The 17,500-nt window shown below is 49.0% G+C and overlaps 1 protein-coding gene across 1 annotated transcript in view; it reads right to left on the bottom strand.

Moving 5' to 3' along the window:
- Positions 1–17,500, bottom strand: part of sdk2b (sidekick cell adhesion molecule 2b) — a gene marked incomplete at its 3' end in the record, with an annotated part of 42,028 nt that overhangs the window by 8,865 nt on the left and 15,663 nt on the right. Inside the window, exons 17-33 of the mRNA XM_083687592.1 lie at positions 17,465–17,498; positions 16,878–16,976; positions 16,543–16,737; positions 15,749–15,950; positions 15,259–15,362; positions 14,361–14,431; positions 13,388–13,523; positions 12,580–12,636; positions 11,834–11,935; positions 11,278–11,393; positions 10,558–10,744; positions 8,852–8,989; positions 8,157–8,366; positions 7,848–7,973; positions 6,417–6,581; positions 5,986–6,126; positions 4,294–4,432 (exon numbers count right to left, since the gene is read on the bottom strand). Coding sequence (XP_083543718.1) covers positions 4,294–4,432; positions 5,986–6,126; positions 6,417–6,581; positions 7,848–7,973; positions 8,157–8,366; positions 8,852–8,989; positions 10,558–10,744; positions 11,278–11,393; positions 11,834–11,935; positions 12,580–12,636; positions 13,388–13,523; positions 14,361–14,431; positions 15,259–15,362; positions 15,749–15,950; positions 16,543–16,737; positions 16,878–16,976; positions 17,465–17,498 — 2,222 coding nt within the window. The remainder of the gene's footprint in view (positions 1–4,293; positions 4,433–5,985; positions 6,127–6,416; positions 6,582–7,847; positions 7,974–8,156; positions 8,367–8,851; positions 8,990–10,557; positions 10,745–11,277; positions 11,394–11,833; positions 11,936–12,579; positions 12,637–13,387; positions 13,524–14,360; positions 14,432–15,258; positions 15,363–15,748; positions 15,951–16,542; positions 16,738–16,877; positions 16,977–17,464; positions 17,499–17,500) is intronic.

Raw genomic sequence — 17,500 nt, 5'->3', positions numbered from 1 at the left:
CCTGCAGTCTCCCCTGGAATGAATTATTCCCTCTGATTAAACACACTATGTGGGCTGTGGAATGGGCCGGTACTGGGGCCTTGTGACTCTCTGCCATAAATTGAGGCCTTGTGGACCTCTGTTGACTGCACACTGCACTCAGCCACGCTCAGCCGAAACGGGAGAGGCTCAGGTTTGGAGCTCGTGAAAAGGTTATCAACACGGTTATGAATCAAGAGGTGCTATTACGAGTCGACAGTCTTGCAAAGTGACACTTAGGAACCTTTCAGTCATAAATAAATATGAAGTTTATAAGGGCGCGATTTATGAGTATTGAGTGAGATATGTGTAAGAGGAGGGAGAGGGATGGAGAGGAGGGCAGGGTCGAGGGGAGGGGAGGGCAGGGGAGGGGAGGGGAGGTCGTACTCCTGTTGAGGAGGGGGGAGGCGGGGTGTGGGGATAGGTGATGCCCTCAAAACAGCTCTCCACTCAGGGACTCGTTAAAACACATCTGAGAGAGAAAAAAAAGATGGCTTCGGTCTCTGTATACACTCCAGTACTTTCCACTGTCCCCTCCCCCCCTCTCCGTCCTTGTTAAACAATCAGACATCTGTTTTCTCTGGTTGGGCTCGGGTTTGGCCCAGTCCTGGCTTGGCTAAGACAGTCTCCTCCAGGCTACACTGTCACTGGAGCCAGTGAAGCAGCTACAGTAGAGACTGCAGCTCCACTACCGTCCAAAACCAACCATTTGCATAAGTATTTTCCAGCCCCATATAAATCCGTTTATAGTCAGCCACACTCCCAAAACAACACTGCAGTCCAAGTTCAACGTTCCTGAGAGAAGCGTTAGGGAGGCGGGGACCTGATCAGCACGGCGTTGACACATTTGAACTTTGGTACCTCAACCTGCTTCAGGGAAATCAGTAAGAGAGCTCGTTAGCTGTAATTCAATGATGTCCAATCACTTTAAGAAATTATAATTAGGTTAGATTTAATCCATTTAATCCAGTGCGGAATGGAAACACATACAGTGCAACGGACTGATATTATAGAATATTGATATTTGAATTCAAATGTCAACAGTCAACAGTTCTAACGTTCTGATGTTCTAGATGACTGGTTGGAGAACGAGGTGATCCTGGCCCGTCTAGTGTTCAGACTGACCTTGCTGACAGGCCAGGTTGATAGTGAGCACACACCTCCAGCCTCACTCCCACAGATAACCACCATCTTAGGTTGAGCTGGGTCAAACCTATCTGTCGTCCCCCGCCCCCCCCCCCCACACACACACACACACACACACACACACACACACACACACACACACACAATCTCCTCCCTGTCTCCTCCTGACGTCTGGACAACGTTGGCCTCCGTCTTCTAGGAGCCTAATAATCTGTGACGGTGGAGAGAGAGAGAGAGAAGCCAGACCAGAGCAGAGGAACACCGCCTGCTATCTGCTACCATCCCACAACATCCTCTCCCCTAACGGACACAGACATGTTGCCTACGTCAGTCAGATAAGAGTCACCACACTAAATGTCCTAACCTTGTCCCCAGGCTAGCGCATATGAGCCTGGAATAACAATGACTCAAACCTGGCCTTAGTGGGAGTGGATCTACTGAGTAAAGTATTTGTTGTTATTTGATTTCAGCAAATCACACGGCTGCGAGGCGTAGCTCCCAATCAGAAACATGTGGTGTGAAAGCACTGGGGGGGGGGGGGGGGAGGGGGGGGGGTTGTGCTGTGGGAGATGATCAACGCAAAGTAAAGCCAATGGCTATGCGCCATCCTTTTTCAACAGCCTTTCCATTGGCTTAATGAAGGCCAAGTTTGACGCGTTGGTCCAATAGACCTTTGGAGCATTTGGGCAAGAAGTGTCTGGGAACGAGACTACTACATGTCATCACAGACTCTCTACCGTGCCTCTACGGTCCGGTTCCTGGGTCTTATCGACTCTACACAACCTCTGAAAGCCTCTGAATTCCTCAGCTGGCTGTCCTTGGGACGGCTCGCCCTGACCAGCCAAGCACAAGGCTGAAGAAATGTCTCTGGGAGCCCTCAGGGAGACAATGATAAAGTGCCTGTTTAAAAATGCAGAGGAAGCTCAGCGCAACAGTACTAAACCCTGCCTCTCCTCCCTCCCTCTTGGATCTCTCTCTCTCTTGGATCTCTCTCTCTCTGATCTCTCTCTCTCTCCCTCCCCCTCTCATCCCCTCTCTTTCTCTCTCTCTCTGTCTTTCTCCCTCTCTCTCCCCCTCCCTCTCTCTCTCTCTCAAAAACTGCTTAGTGGGTGAGGTGTGAATTATTAATAAGCTCTCCAGCCAAGAGAGACCAAGAACCCTCTTCATCCCTTTATCCCCAAAATACAGCCTTGGAAAAGGGGGGTTGAATAAATAATGGATGCCAGGGGGCTGAAATCCACTCCACTCTCCCCCCGCTATCAACCCCCCCTCCCCCCGCCAGCCCCGTCTCAGCCTACAGGGAGTCATTAGAATGTCTGTATCGTTCAGGGTTCCAGAGTCTTGGAGTGTTTATAGTGAGTTAACTCACTCACTCACTGGCTCACTCTGCATATCATCATCCTGCTCCCCCCAGCCCAAAGGGGAATTATCACTGAGGATAATACACACACACACACACACACACACACACACACACGCACAAGTAGGCACACACACATGCACGCACGCACACACACACACACACACACACACACACACACACACACACACACACACACACACACACACACACACAGCGTGTGTGTCCTCCTCTCTTGTTCACAGTAAGAAACACTTCAACTGTAGGATCTGTTCTATGAAGTCTATGGAAGTGAAGGGTGAGAATACCATTCACCCACAAGGCTCAACCCTGCCCCGGACTGTGAATACTAGCACGACTTCACACAAACTGCTGAGGTAATGTTGTGTGGAAAAAAGCAACACTCTCATATGAGTGAAATACACCACAAAGAAAACATTTCATCTATTGAGCATTTCATCATTTGATCTATTCAGCCTTGCAGCAAGATTATGGATTTTTGGAACGTCCCTGCCATGTTGTTTTCTGAGAACAGTACGAGGCAGAGGATGGATCTGATAGTGAACTCCAGGGAGGTTCTCTTCCCTACACCTCAGCTGTGAGTGGGGAGAGTTCAAAGAGTAGGGAGGTGCATCTGTGCATTCCTCTGACCCCCTCCTGGCCCAAACCTGGAGGAGAGGGGGGAGGTTACCTGGCCGCTCCTCAAAGACCTGGGCACCTTTGATGCTTCCCCAAGGTCACACACAGACACACACTCATGCGCACAAACACACAGAGGCAAACACAAGTGTGCACACACGCAGGCACGCAGGCAGGCACACACACACACATAGTCATAGACATAGACAAAGACACACACACACACACACACACACACACACACACACACACACACACACACAGTAGAGGATCTGGGGATCAAGGACGGGGTGCTAATTCCCCTGGGCAGAGCATCAGAGGACACCTGCCTCCCCAGCTGTGGACTGGTGGGGGTGAGTTTACCTCAACTGGCATCTCCCTGCCTCCCTCATGCTACACACACCATGACAACACAACACACACCATGACAACACACACACACACTGCCAAACGAAGGAACACAAACTCACTCCTGAGTTATGCTAACACAACCATTTATATGAATACACATGGTTAATAAAATCCTGGGAAATATTATAGGTGATGGATTCATTATAGTGACATAATGTATATTCAGTCCCTTCGATGGATCTGGTGTGCTGCCAATCAGAGTAGTGGAGCCAAGGTGCCAGTCACTGTGATTGGTGGAGACGAGGTCGCGACCCCAACAAGCTGGAGCGCTTAGAAAGCTGAGGTCTGAGTGAGTAAACGGCCATACGAGAGGAAAGAAAAGCCTGTCTCTTCTGTACACGGTTTTACAGTGGAAACGGGGCTTTCATAGGAGTATGACATGGTGTAATACAAGTCTTTCTGGAAAGTTCTGACTCCTCCAAGCATGAGGTCATGATTTCTCAATACTGACACCGAAACGGAACCACACAGGCTCCTAAACACAGGTCTCCAAAACTCATCACATCACCACAATTTATAGCATTTTCATTTTATATGCATTATGATTTCATTCATACATTTATGAATTAAGTTGATTCAAGGCTTTTGGGGGTGTGTAATGGATGTATTTAGTGTCATTGAGTACTGAGAAAAGCACAATACGAAATAAATACATTCTTCTTCTTATTATTCATTCAAATTCTTTCAAAAAGGCATTTCTTTGGGGGTCTGTCCCGTACCTGGTGTAGACGCCGTTCTTGCGGCAGAAGGAGTTCTTGACGGACAGGCGTCGGTTGTTGAGCTCCAGGGCGGGGAATCGGCCCTCGTCCAGGCTGACCATGTCCCCGTGGGTCAGGGCGTTGCAGTTGGAGTTGTTCCCTGGGGAGACGTAGGGAGACAGAGACACTGTGTGACCACAGGTCGGGGGCAGGCGCCAGTTAGTCACACGGAGAAGAGGACGGCTGGAGGTCATGCAGTAATAATGGATGGTACCAGAGGGAGGCTGGCGGAGGTAGGAAATCGGAGGTCGGGCTCATTGTAATGCACGGAACGGAATAAGGAATGGTATCAAACACGTGTGTGTGTGTTCCATTTCATGCATTAGTTTGATACCATTCTTTATTCCATTCCGTGCATTACAGTGAGCCCGTCCTCCGATTTCTACCCACACCAGCCTCCCCCTGGTATGTACAGTTGTTTTGTATGTTATGCACTTGTACAACCATTACAGAAACAACACTGAATGAGTTGTATAACAACAGAATGAATGTCAATGGTTACTGAATGACATACTATGAGAGATTGTGTGGACATTCCACCACAGCAACAGTATACAGTACATGCATATCTGCTATTCTCTATGTAAACATTGACGCTTCGTGCAACAAGACTGAACAAAAACACAACGTTTGACCCCGACAGAACCCCCCACAGCCTAGGTCAACAATCAGCTGAACCCACAGCAATATCTCTTGAGGAGGAGACACTCTAGAGATTGTGATCTAACATTGATTTGTGTTGTTCCTCTGACCCCAGCCTCTCCCCAGGTTGGTTCATTAGCAGACCTCCTATCAACCCCCCCCCCCCCCCCCCCCCCCCGCCCCCCATGACATAGTGGACTGGTCCAGGGGCAGTTGGGGCGAATCAGTGGTTATGCAAACACATAGCAGTGTAACAGGCCAGTGCAATGGGTGTGTGTGTGGGGGGGGGGGGTATGGGAGGATGGAAAGGAGGCTGTGAATTGAAAGTCTCTTTTGTGTGGAAGTGAGAAGGGGCCTCTTGTGTTTCCTCTCTCAGTCAGAAACATGGGCAGTGACCCGCGGGATGCCCTTCCCTGGCACTAACACACACACACATACATACACACACACACACGGCTCAGAAACCCTGTTCATTGGCACTAACACACACAGTAGGCACAGAAACGCTGAGTGCAGGAAATACACACTGATGTCATAGCTGATCTGCCTGCTAAACTAGGCCCCCCTGCTCCTCCTCTGTCTCTGTCTGTCTCTCTCTCCCCCCTCTCCCTCTTTGTCCCTCCCTCTCTCTCTCCCTCTCCCTCTTTATCCCTCCCTCTCTCTCTCTCCCCTCTTTATTCCTCCCTCTCTCTCTCTCTCCCCTCTCCCTCTCTCTCTCTCTCTGACCGGTCGAATTAGACCACATCTACCAGAAATATGCACTTTGTCTCCAAACCAATTTAGACCTCATTGTCCCTGCTGTGAACCCTCTCTCTATCTCTCTCTCTCTATCTCTCTACTCCTCTCTCTCTATCTCTCTACTCCTCTCTCTCTATCGTTATCTCTCTCTCTCTCCCAAATAGGCCAGAGTGAGGAATAGAAATAGACCCTCCTGCAGACGGACAGGACCCTACGAGGGACAGTGGGGTGCAAGGGTTAGGTCATGCTGGGGTCATCCTCCTCTCTGCTCACCTGAGTCTGACTTCTTGGCATACTTCTTGCTCTGTCCTCTGATGATGAGGATGAAGACCAGCAAGAGGATGAAGATGAGGCCCACCAGGGCCACCACCACCAGGAACCACCACTCTTCATAGAACGGCGCCACCTTTTGGGCTGGAGGAGAAACAGGGACAATTGTTATGAACCGTTGGACTAAACATAACAAGAAAAGGGAGCATTTCTACAAGGATGTCGTCACACAATTTTATTTTTCCATTACTATAATGATAATACAATTTAATGATTATTAATGATTATCAATTTAATGATAATTCAATGAAATTGTAAGATATTTTCATTATAGACTAGTGTGCAGTCAGGACGCTTGATTATGTTCATAACTGTTAACCATAACCATAACTAATAACCATAACTAATAACCATAACTAATAACCGTATCTCACCTGATATGGAGGGTGAGGGAGGGCTGGGCGTTCCGTAGCCATAGTCGTTGACCCCTATGACCCGGAAGTCATAACTGACGCCTTGCCTCAGGAGGTCCATATTGAACGTGTATGATGTCACTTCCTTCGGGATGTCCTTGATCAAGATATCCCACAAGCCCTCATCTGTGTCAGAGCGGAGAAGAAGGACAGGGTGTGACAGGATGAGTCACAGTCAACACATAACAAACAAAGTGGGAAAACCAGATTGAAACTCATCAATACATCATTATAAAAACCTGTTTTCGAATGTGGCGTGATATAAAAACACCGTGAGGCTCTGCCCTGAGGTAATTCACTCAACTGAAAACATCCCATAACTCATCAATGTTACTGCTTTCATCAACGTTACGGCACTCTTTACTCTGGTGGAAGGTGATTCACAAGAGCTGCTTTTATGTTTGTAAAAAGCTGCTAGAATCCATAACGACTTAGTGCTCATAATGTCATCATCTTAAATCTTCTCTGGGTTGTGACGCCTTTAATAGGCTCATTAAAACCCAGGCAAACAGCAGAGTTCAGGAGGAGTGCAGGCTACTTCAGGAGGGAAGTGTGAGAGGGGAGGTCTCAGGTGGTTAGAGACAGGACCACTGGTCAGGGGCAGGATATTGGGGGGGTGTCAAGTAGCCCCAGGCATCTGGATGGGACAAGAGGGAAGGTGTGTGTGTGTGTGTGTGTGTGCACATAGGTGTGTGTGTGTGTGTGTGTGTGTGTGTGTGCGCACATAGGTGTGTGTGTGTGTGTGTGTGTGTGTGTGTCTGTGTGTGTGCGTGTGTGTGTGTGTGTGTGTTGGGAGTGATATGGGCATCCTGGTCATCCTCCTGGGATTGGTGTGTAAGCCACACCCCTACCACTCTCACATCTGGGGCTCAACGTCCCCCAAAAGTCCAGACCCATTCCATCCCTCCATCCTCCAGTGGTGTAATCCATCCCTCCCTCCCTCCCTCCCTCTGTGCTTCCCCCTCGTCCATCATCCCCTCTTCCCCCCAGAGGACCTGTCAATCACGGCTGAAACCTGAGGCTAGCTGTCTCGGTGGCTGCACCACAATCAATACCCCCATTAAAGGACTGGTGAACAGCACGCTGGCAACGTAGCATCTGTTCAACAATACTGGCCCTGTGCTTCATCATGTCAGTGCCTCGCAAAACATCCGCTAGGCTAACCACACATTAGAGACTGAGAAACATGTGAGAGCTAGGAGTTATTCTGGAAGTGTCCGTGTGTGTCAAGTGTCTGTGTGTGTGTGAGGTGTGTGTCAAGTTTGTGTGTGTGTGTGTCAGGTGTGTGTAAAGTGTCCATTTGTCAGGTGTGTGTCAGGGGTACGTGTGTGTCAGGTGTGTGTCGGGTGTGTGTCGGGTGTGTGTCAGGTGTGTGTCGGGTGCGAGGCGGACCTGAGGGTCTGGCCTCTATGACGTAGCGTGTGATGGGCGAGCGACCGGGGTCCCCGCTGGCCCAGTGGATGGTGAGGGCCGACCCGTAACGGGAGATGAAGGGTTCTCCAGGGGGGCCCGGGGCGCCTGGGGACCAGGGGAGGGAGAGAACAGTTAGGAACAGGCTTGAGAGGGTCCATCCAGACACATATTAACACATATTTCCAGACACATATTAACACATATTTCCAGACACATATTAACACATATTTAAGGACAGACAGACAGAATGTCAGACAGACAGACAGACAGAACGTCAGGCGGACGGACCTTCTCCGGGCCCTGTGGTGATGTTGGCCTCCACCTCCGGCCCGTACGTGAACGTCTTGGCCCGGATGCGGAAGTTGTAGGTGACCCCGTCGGCCAGGTCCTTGACCTTCATCCAGAAGGCGGCGGTGCCCTTCACGTCCACCGTCACTATCTTACTGACGCCTGGGGGGGAGGGGGAGTGAAGACAGTCGGCACACGCCACGGAAGATTCTAGACAAACACACGGCGTTTAGAGCGGGTCTCAAACCCCTGGCTGGCAACGACACACTCAACAACAACGACAAACAAACAACAACAACAACACACAGACACACACTCACAACACACATTAGCATTAGTTCAGGTTCACTTCTTCTTCTCTTTCTGGGTCATACAGTAAAGTAGATACATTCATATTTTTAGGATATTTTTCTGAGGAGATTGTCGGTAGGTTGAAACTAGGTGAATAGATGTTGTTTGGTATGTTAAGGGATAACTAGTGACAGGCTGTCTAGAGCAGGGGAGGCTGGCGGAGGTAGAAATCGGAGGACGGGGGTTAATTGTAACGCATGGGCTGTGTTTGACACGTGTCTGATACTGTTCGTCATTCTATTCCATGCATTACAATGAACCCCGTCCTCCGATTTCTACCTCCGCCAGCCTCCCCTGATCGAGAGGGGTCAGGGGTGAGGTGGGAGGGAGGGAGCAGGGCTTACCGTCGACGGGGGTGCAGGGCTCGTAGATCAGCCGGTACCCCTCAATTATGCCGTTGGGGTAGGTGGGCTCCCCCCAGGACACGTTGACGGAGGTGGTGGTCAGCTCACTGAAGTGGATGAAGCTGGGAGCACTGGGGGCTGGAGCAGAGGTCAAAGGTCAAAGGTCAGGATAGGGACATGTGGAGGATGGTCAGTGAAGTTGGATATCTAGAAAATGAAGGCTTTTCCTCACACACTGTGGACGTGACAGTGTCGTCTCGTTCCCAGACACTTCCGCCCTGAATGCGCGAAAGGTCTGGCGGAGCAACGCGTCAAACTTGGCCTTCATTAAGCCAAATAGAAAGACCGTAGATTCGCTGAAATCAAATAATAACAACTATTTTACTCAGTCAATTCACTCCCACTAAGGCCAGGTTTGAGTCGTTGCTATTCCAGGCGTATATGCGCTGTGCACAATAACCTGGGGACGAGGTTACTGGCAGTGTGACATTGGCCCTCTGCCAGGCCGGTGGAAAGGATTCTAAAGACTGCGACCGCCATCAATCAAAGCCGCGAAACATATTTGGTTGATCACGCTCCTATCTCGACCTAATGTCAGATATCCCCAGGTTGTTGTTTCCACAGCCGCCGAACCCTCCGGCTCCTGTTCTGATACAGCAGCTTGTGACAGTACAGTAATAGAAACACTGCTACCCTGTTCTCGCTTAAGTTGTTGGGCAAGGTTCTCTGAAATCCTCGGAACACACAGAGGCCTTTGTGTAAGGACGTCCTGCTATCAGTCTTCTTGTGTATCTCTCTCCTCTCCTCTTGCCCCCTTCCCTCTTCTCTTCCCCCCTCTCCTCAGCCAGCTTGTCATATCACTTCCGTCGTTATGGCAGCAGTGTGCAGGACGAGCCAAGATGGCTACCACACTTCCACCCTTGTTTCGACAGTTTCACCCACCCCCTCTTTGGTGATATTAAACACAGAAAATCACACATAGGATGAGAAACACATTGCTCACTGGCTGACTGTACAGAGAGGAGGGTGTGTGTGTGTGTGTGTGTGTGTGTGTGTGTGTGCGTGTGTGTGGTGGGTGTGTGTGTGTGTGTGTGTGTGTGTGTGAGTGTGTGTATGCGTGTGTGTGTGTCTGTGGAGGGGGACAAATCATCTTTTGAGGGGGGAAAACAATCTGGCAACTGTCCTCCAGTGCTATTCAGTGACACTGAGCCAAAGGATAAATATGTCCAAGAGAACCACAGGAGCTTTGAAACAAACAAAAAAAGACAAAGAAAAGGGAAAGAAAAGAGTCCCTCTTAATATTTTCATACCGTCTCGTATTCCAATAACACTGCGGTGCCTCCAGATGAGTCAAGACGAATTTGAAAGAGACCATTGATTGGGAACTGATGCTGACTTTGTGCGGTTCTAAGCATTTCCTGGCGTGTTGACAGGAATGATTTGGAGCTCCGTATAAAAGCTCACAGATAAATTCCCCCCCCCCCATCCCCCCGCCCCCACCGAACATTCCAGGAGATTTCGAGTTTGACTCATTACATTTACTTTAATTCCTGGAAATTGTGTGTGTGTCTGTGTCTACGTGTGTGTGTGTGTGTCCAGTGTGTGTCAGTGTTCAGTGTGTGTGTGTGTGTGCATGCGTGCGTGCATGTCTGCGTGTGTGTGTGTGTGTTTGTGTCACTGACTGCTCTGAGCGGTGTGTCCCTTACCAGCTTGCTGGGTGCGTCCCCTGGTTGGGGGGCTGCGGGGTCCATCCCCGGCAGCGTTGAAGGGGGCCACGCTGATCATGTAGGTGGTGTACCCCGTTAGGTTCTTCAGTTTGACCCCCCCTTCAGGCAGGAACAGGGTTCGCAGTCTCTCTGTCTCATTCTTACGCTGGAACTCCCAGAAGTACACCTGGGAAGAGAGAGAAGGTGCCACATTTTCACATTTCACATTTCAGGCATTTAGCAGACGCCTTTATCCAAAACGACTTACATACATTTGAGCCACAGAGGATCATCTATCCATTAGTCATCATAAGATAAAGTAATCAATGCTCAGACCAGGGGCCATTGGCAGTCACAATGCTCAAAGAAGGATTTCTTTTTATTATTAACAGGAGAGAAACTTGTACAGTGGGGTAGTGGGGGTGAAGAGGTCTTTAGGAGAGACTGTTAAGATGTCCACATATTAACTCACTGTTGTCAAAGAGCAAATCAAACCCATACTACTGTACACAGACATTGAATGTAGGCTTTGACATAAGCAAGTGAAAAGGGGGGATATCTGGACACTTGTATCCTCTTGTATGAGTTGAGGGGAGAGTTGTGTTGTGGTTCAGGAAGCCACAGCATCTCTGAGGTATCCAGAAGGCTGACTACGTTCATTCACCAACTGTACACTGGCACCTTTATGACTGGGTCACTTGATAACAGCGAGACCCTCACCTTGTACCCCTGAATGTCCCCGTTCTGAGTGTCCAATGGAGGGGGGTCCCAGGTCACATCCAGCTGGGTGGCAGTTGCTGACTGGATGGCCACGTTCTGGGGCGGGGCAGTGGGCACTGAGGAACCGGAGTCAAAAGGTTTAACAACACTAAGACACCGTATTTTCAGATGAGTACAATACTCCAGTCACAGGAAGACATTCCGCAGTTTATTTAGAATAACTGCCTCTGTCCTGCTCTGCTTCGTGTCATTGTCTCTGTGGTGCGTGTGGGTGGATAGTGATAGTGTTAGCTGAGAACAGGGACATCGCTCTACAACTCACACAGCACAAAGACACGACAAGGGGTTTAGCAAAAGCAAACTTCAAACTGAAGCCTGAATGAACTTGTAAAGCGTTACCAAACCAACACTGGCAGACAGAATAATCCTCCGCTTTCAGGGTGGTCAGATATATTCCTCTCCTCCTCCTTTTCACTCGTCCCCTTTGGAGGTGTTGATTGAAAGGACAAGAGAAGGAGACAGGAGTAAACACCGCCGGCGGTGTGTGTGTACATACCGGCCTCCCCGACAAACACTTCCTGTGGCGGGCTGGTTGGCCCCTCGCCAACCGCGTTGTACACGCTCAGGCGAATCTCGTAGCGTTTGTGTTTACTCAGATCTGCGGAAAACAAACAAACAAACAAACAAACAAACAAACACACAAACAAACCACATCAACATCATGAACAAGGCGCGCGCAAATACTGTACATTCCTGCCCGAAAGCGTGTTTGTTCATTTAGTGAGAAAAAAATGTGTCTACGCGATCAGAATCTGTCCAAGGCGATGTGATTGTGTAAGTGTTATTGAGTGCTGGGAAGTATGGAAATATGCGGCCATCTGGTGTTGTAGCGCTTATTAAAATAAATGAAAATACACGAGCCGAAGAGAAACATGGACTCATCCAGCTGGTAAACCGGGCCAGCCGTTCCCGTTCAGAAGAGACCCAGGCCTATACACTGGACGTTCCGGACAGCTTCTTTGAATCACAGCCTTAGCAGCGGTCTGTGTCAGCTCACTGTCAGAGCAGGCAAACACAGCTCCTATGATAATGACTCTGTTTGATTTACAGAACTTTCTGTTCACCCTGCCTTTCCTCCAGTGTGTTGTCAGAGAGCCAGGGAGCGCCAGGACAGGACAGGACCAGGCTCAATGAAGCTGGGCACAACACAGATGCAGGAAGCTCACAGACTCTCTAATCTAACTTCCGTTTGCTTCATGAGTTAATGTGTGTGTGTGTGTGTGTGTGTGTAGAGAGACTTACTGTCCAGTTCATACTGGGTGAGAGAGGACTCGCTCAGGTTCCGAATACTGTAGGGGGCTGTGAAGGGGTGTGTGTGTGTGTGTGTGTGTGTGTGTGTGTGTGTGTGTGTTTGTATGTGTAAGGGCAAGGGTTAAAGGATCAGACATGAGTGCAGGAGTGAGGTCCGCAATAAGAGAGAGAGAGAGAGGGATAGGGGGGGGGAGGGAGGGGGAGAAAAGGGAAAGAGAAGAGACAGGTTATTGTGTTAGCACACACTACCACCACCGTTCCAAAAGAGTGCAAAAACCCACAGTCAGACAAACTGCAGTTAAACAAAAACCACAATAACTACATCAAAGATAACAGAGCAGCATTGAAACATAACAGCCCCACATGAAACAGAATGAGTGAACACCAGTTCAGGGTGCTGGTTAGGAGAAGGAGCAGGTTGCTGTGAGGTGTCAGGCTGAGATACTGCACTGAAGGGAGTTATAGGGAGTTAAACAGTAAGGGGAACTCCATGGACATGACTTGATTGAGGGGCAGAGGGGCCGGGGTAGTTTGGTTGTAGTTTGGTTGTGGGATGGAAGGTTGATGGAAGGTTGTTGGAGGGTTGTTGTTTGGTTGTAGTTTAGTTGTAGGATGGAAGGTTGATGGAAGGTTGTTGGAGGGTTGTTGTTTGGTTGTAGTTTAGTTGTAGGATGGAAGGTTGATGGAAAGTTGTAGTAATGTTGTAGTTTGGTTGTAGGATGGAAGGTTGATGGAAGGTTGTAGTAATGTTGTAGTTTGGTTGGAGGAAGGTTGTGTGGATGTTGTCGTTGTGACTCACAGGTGAGCTCGGCCCAGGCGGAGGAGGGACTGTTGACGGTCCGGACCGAGAAGCTGCGGAGGCGGTCGTAGAGGAGCTCCCGGTACCGGATCCGGAAGCCCAGTAGGATCCCGTTGATCCGCTCCTCAGAGGGAGGCTGGGGAGGAGACCAGTAGAGTTAGAACACATCTAGACCAGACCAGACCAGTAGAGTTAGAACAAGTCTACCAGAAATCTGCATGCGATTACTGTAATCTCAAAACCAGTTTAGACCTCTTTGTTCCTGCTGTGAACTCATTCTCTTTCTCTCTCTCTGTCTCTCTCTCTGTCTCTCTCTCATTCTCCTACCTTCACCTTTCAGCATGAACCTGTCAACCCTGTCTGTTATTGTCACCACATCCCTGCAGAACGCCACACCTGTAATTTGACTTTCCACCACCCTCATACAGTTACTCCTTCCTTACCTGGCACAATACCTGCACTGTGCAACAGGATACAGACACAGAGACAGGGTTCAAAAATCCCCACAGCGTCTGAGCTCATCCCTAGGTGAGTCACTCACACAGAGAAATTTCCCCGTCGTAAAACAAGAGACAACGGAGCCAGACGAAAGAGAAAAGAGCCTTGTTGATTTATCCCATAATGACCACCTAGATGACTCTCCCTGAAACCAGGGGGGAGGTAACCTGGGGCCACTCCATTTCCCAGATAGGACCTGCTAATTCAGGTGTGTGTTTGTGTGTGTGTGTCTATGTGTGTGTCTGTTTGTGTGTGTGTATGTGTATATATATGTGTGTGTGTGTGTGTGCGTGTGTGTGTGCACGCGTGTGTGTGTGTGTGTGTGTCTGTGAGAGAGCGTTAGTGTGATTGATACACTCACTCTAAGTATAGCCCTGTTCACTCCCATGCCCTCTCATTAGCACCCAGTGATTGACAGCTTGATGGATTTGACTCCAGGTAGACAGACACCCAGGGTCACCCAGCCTCCTCTTACCTGCCAGCGAATCAGCACGGATGTAGTCGTGTGTGGCGTGACAGAGAGGATTGTGGGGGCTTCGTCAGGGGCTGGAACAAACAGAAAAAACAAACGAAAATAAAGATTGGTGGTGGAGGTCGATTAGTTCAATGGAGCTGAAAATGTGCTGCACTTGAGAATAAATAACAGCTGTGGTATTCACGGGACATAAACACGCAACTGTAGAAAACACGTCACCCGTTACTAAACGTGTCAGAGAAACGACTACCCCGATGATTTCAAGATGGAGTGTGTCTTTGGTTAGAGTGAGTTAACGCTTGTTCTTCTCTGCCAGGGGTGCACTTGTTGCCCCCCCTGTCTCTAGGCAACCGCAGATGGCGAACATGACATCACCTAGTCTGCGGCTGCCAATAGTGTCCTCACCGCCGCAATAACTTAACGCATCCTGACATTCTATTCAGGGGGGGGGGGCGTTTAGAACAGCAGTGCTAGGGAATAAACGGTGGACCCCCTCCAGCTTAAACAAACCCACAACACCACACTAAAGAGATCATATCACTGGCAGACGGCACCACAACAGACGTCTGACTGTGTCATACAAACGAGTAGAAACAGAATACTCAAAGCCCAATCTTTTTAAACAATATCAACAAAAAAATAAAATAATATATATATATATATATATATATATATTTAAAAAAATCTTTAACGATTTGTATTGTTTTTTTTTACTGACTTTGATTTTTTTTTTTAAATTTTTATTGGATCTATCTATTCTTGTTCTCAACATGAAATGTAGTGTCTTTGAGTATTGAGAAAAGCTCTATACAAAATAAATGCATTATTATTATTATTATTATTATTATTATTATTATTATTATTATTATTAATACTTCAAAGGTTGTTAGTCTCTTACCGTCCTGCAGGGTGGTGATGGCTTCGCTCTCCTGGCTGTACTCACTGTCCCCGATGTCGTTGGTGGCTTTGACCCTGAACTGGTAGGACGTGAAGGGCTTCAACCTAGCATGGAGATACACACCACACACCACACTGTAGCCATCACTTCATCCGATGTTCATCCCAGCGCTACCAGAGTCACTGTGCAGTGTATGTTTCTTTGTCTGGGTTGTTAGCATTAGGTCAAAAATGAAAATATCAACCGATGTGAATCCCTAAAAATATAAAATATATTCAATTCTAATTGTGGTAGACTATCAACATTAACATCTGATGAATTTTGATCATGGCTGTTTTATTCTGCGGTATTCTACAGCATTGTCAATGTCAGCTTTTGGTATTTTAAGGTCAAGGGCTGTAATTCATATTTTGGGGCTCTTGGTGTGGAGGTAAAGGTTAGGGTCAGGGGTCAAGTTTGGAGTTGGAGGGCACTAGGTAGGGTGCAGTACCTGTCCACGATGTAGGAGCTGGCCTCGTGGTTGACCGAGGCGGAGTGGACCGTCCAGTTGCTGTCTGGGAGTTCTCTCAGCTGGACCGTGTAGTAACGGACCGGGGACAGGCCGTCGCTGCCGGGTTCCCAAGACAACAGCACGCTGCGCGCCTGGACGTCCTCCTGAGGAACGGTGGGGCGGCTGGTGGGCTGGGGGCGAGCTGGGGGGGGGCGGAGAGAGAGGGGCAGAGAAGGGAGAGAGGGGGGAGGAGAGAGAAGGGAAAGACGTGAGAGAGGAGGGAAATAAAAACTGCATGTTCTTGGTTTGACAGCTTTGAAAAGTTTCTCTGTCGAAGTATACACAACAAGATCACATCAGGGTAAACACATTCCTCATCCCGTACCGAAGAGCGTCACTAATTAAGTCTGAATGGTAAACGAACGTCAAGGACATGCGTACTAGAACCACAGATCAAATAGCCTCTTGAAAGGCGCTGCCTTTTTTTTTTTTTTTTTCGGCGAGTGACCGGCTACAGTCAGCGTTACGCCCTCCAACATCCTGTCACCACTGACATCACACACCTGCTTGTACTTTCACCACATGTAAACAATCATCCCGGCTCCGCTCGCTAAGTGCTATAACTCCTCCAGTGACGTAACGTTTAAACTTCGCAAAAACAATAACAGAAAGCCGCACGCTCACGCTCCGCCGTCTTTTATTATTTGAACAAACGTTTCCGCACGCAATGAGAAGCTTTCGCCAGTCAGGGTTTCATCATGCGTAAAGGTGCGCATGTCTGTCTCAGTGGTTACCTCTCTTCTCCGTGGTGACCACCAGGGCTTCGGCGGCCTCGCCCCAGCCCTTGCGTGTCTGAGCCGTGATGCGGAAGACGTAGACGGACTCGGGTTTCAGGCCCGTCACCGTGTACTGGCGGGCGCTGGGGTTCAACACGTCCACCGTGGCTGTGTTGCTATTGGTGGAGTTGAGGCGGTAGGTGATCTGATAGGCTGTGGGGTTGGGGGGGGGGGGATAAATTGACATCAGAGTCAGAGAAAAGCCTCAATAAATACGTGCTTGTGTGTGTGTGTGTGTGTGTGTGTGTGTGTGTGTGTGTGTGTGTGTGTGTGTGTGTGTCCTGGTCACTCACCCAGTATGATGCCGTTCGGTTGGGAGGGGGACTGCCAGATGAGACGTACAGAGGTGGTCCGGACCTCAGGGAACAGGATGCCGACTGGGGGGCCGGGCACTGCAGGACAGAGGGGACAGGGGTCACACTTCTACCATCTACCTCCTACCTTCTATCCATCCTTCTACCTTCTATCCATTCACCTCCGCTGTGGTCTACTCAATGACAATTATGGTGGGCTATAACATCTGACACATTTTGATCATAACTTGTATTGTATTCTACAGCATTTTCAATGTCAGCTTCTGGTATTGTATGGACATGGGCCATGCATGTCTCCTGTCCTTAACTCATTTAGTGCTGAGGGTGAATAAAGTTGCCCAAATTGTCAACCTTCCAGAGTGCCAAGGGTGACTTTATTCACCAGAAATGCATACATTTTGATGCCTCGTTTTCTAGCCAATCAAACTGTTGTTGCTAGGTAAACACCACATAAAACACTCTAGGAGGTGGTGAGTGTTCCGGAATTCTTTGGCAGTTGGTGAGTGAATGTGTTGGTGTCTCTAGAGTTGGTATTAGCAGACAGGCAGAGGTTAGACGACCCGTACCATCGTCCAGGGTCCTCTCCAGGATGCGCCGTGTGC

This window comes from Argentina silus (assembly GCF_951799395.1).
Source record: "Argentina silus genome assembly, chromosome: 16".
NCBI lineage: Eukaryota > Metazoa > Chordata > Actinopteri > Argentiniformes > Argentinidae > Argentina > Argentina silus.
The sequence above is the reverse complement of the archived record's forward strand: the minus strand, read 5'-3'. Positions and strand labels throughout refer to the sequence as shown.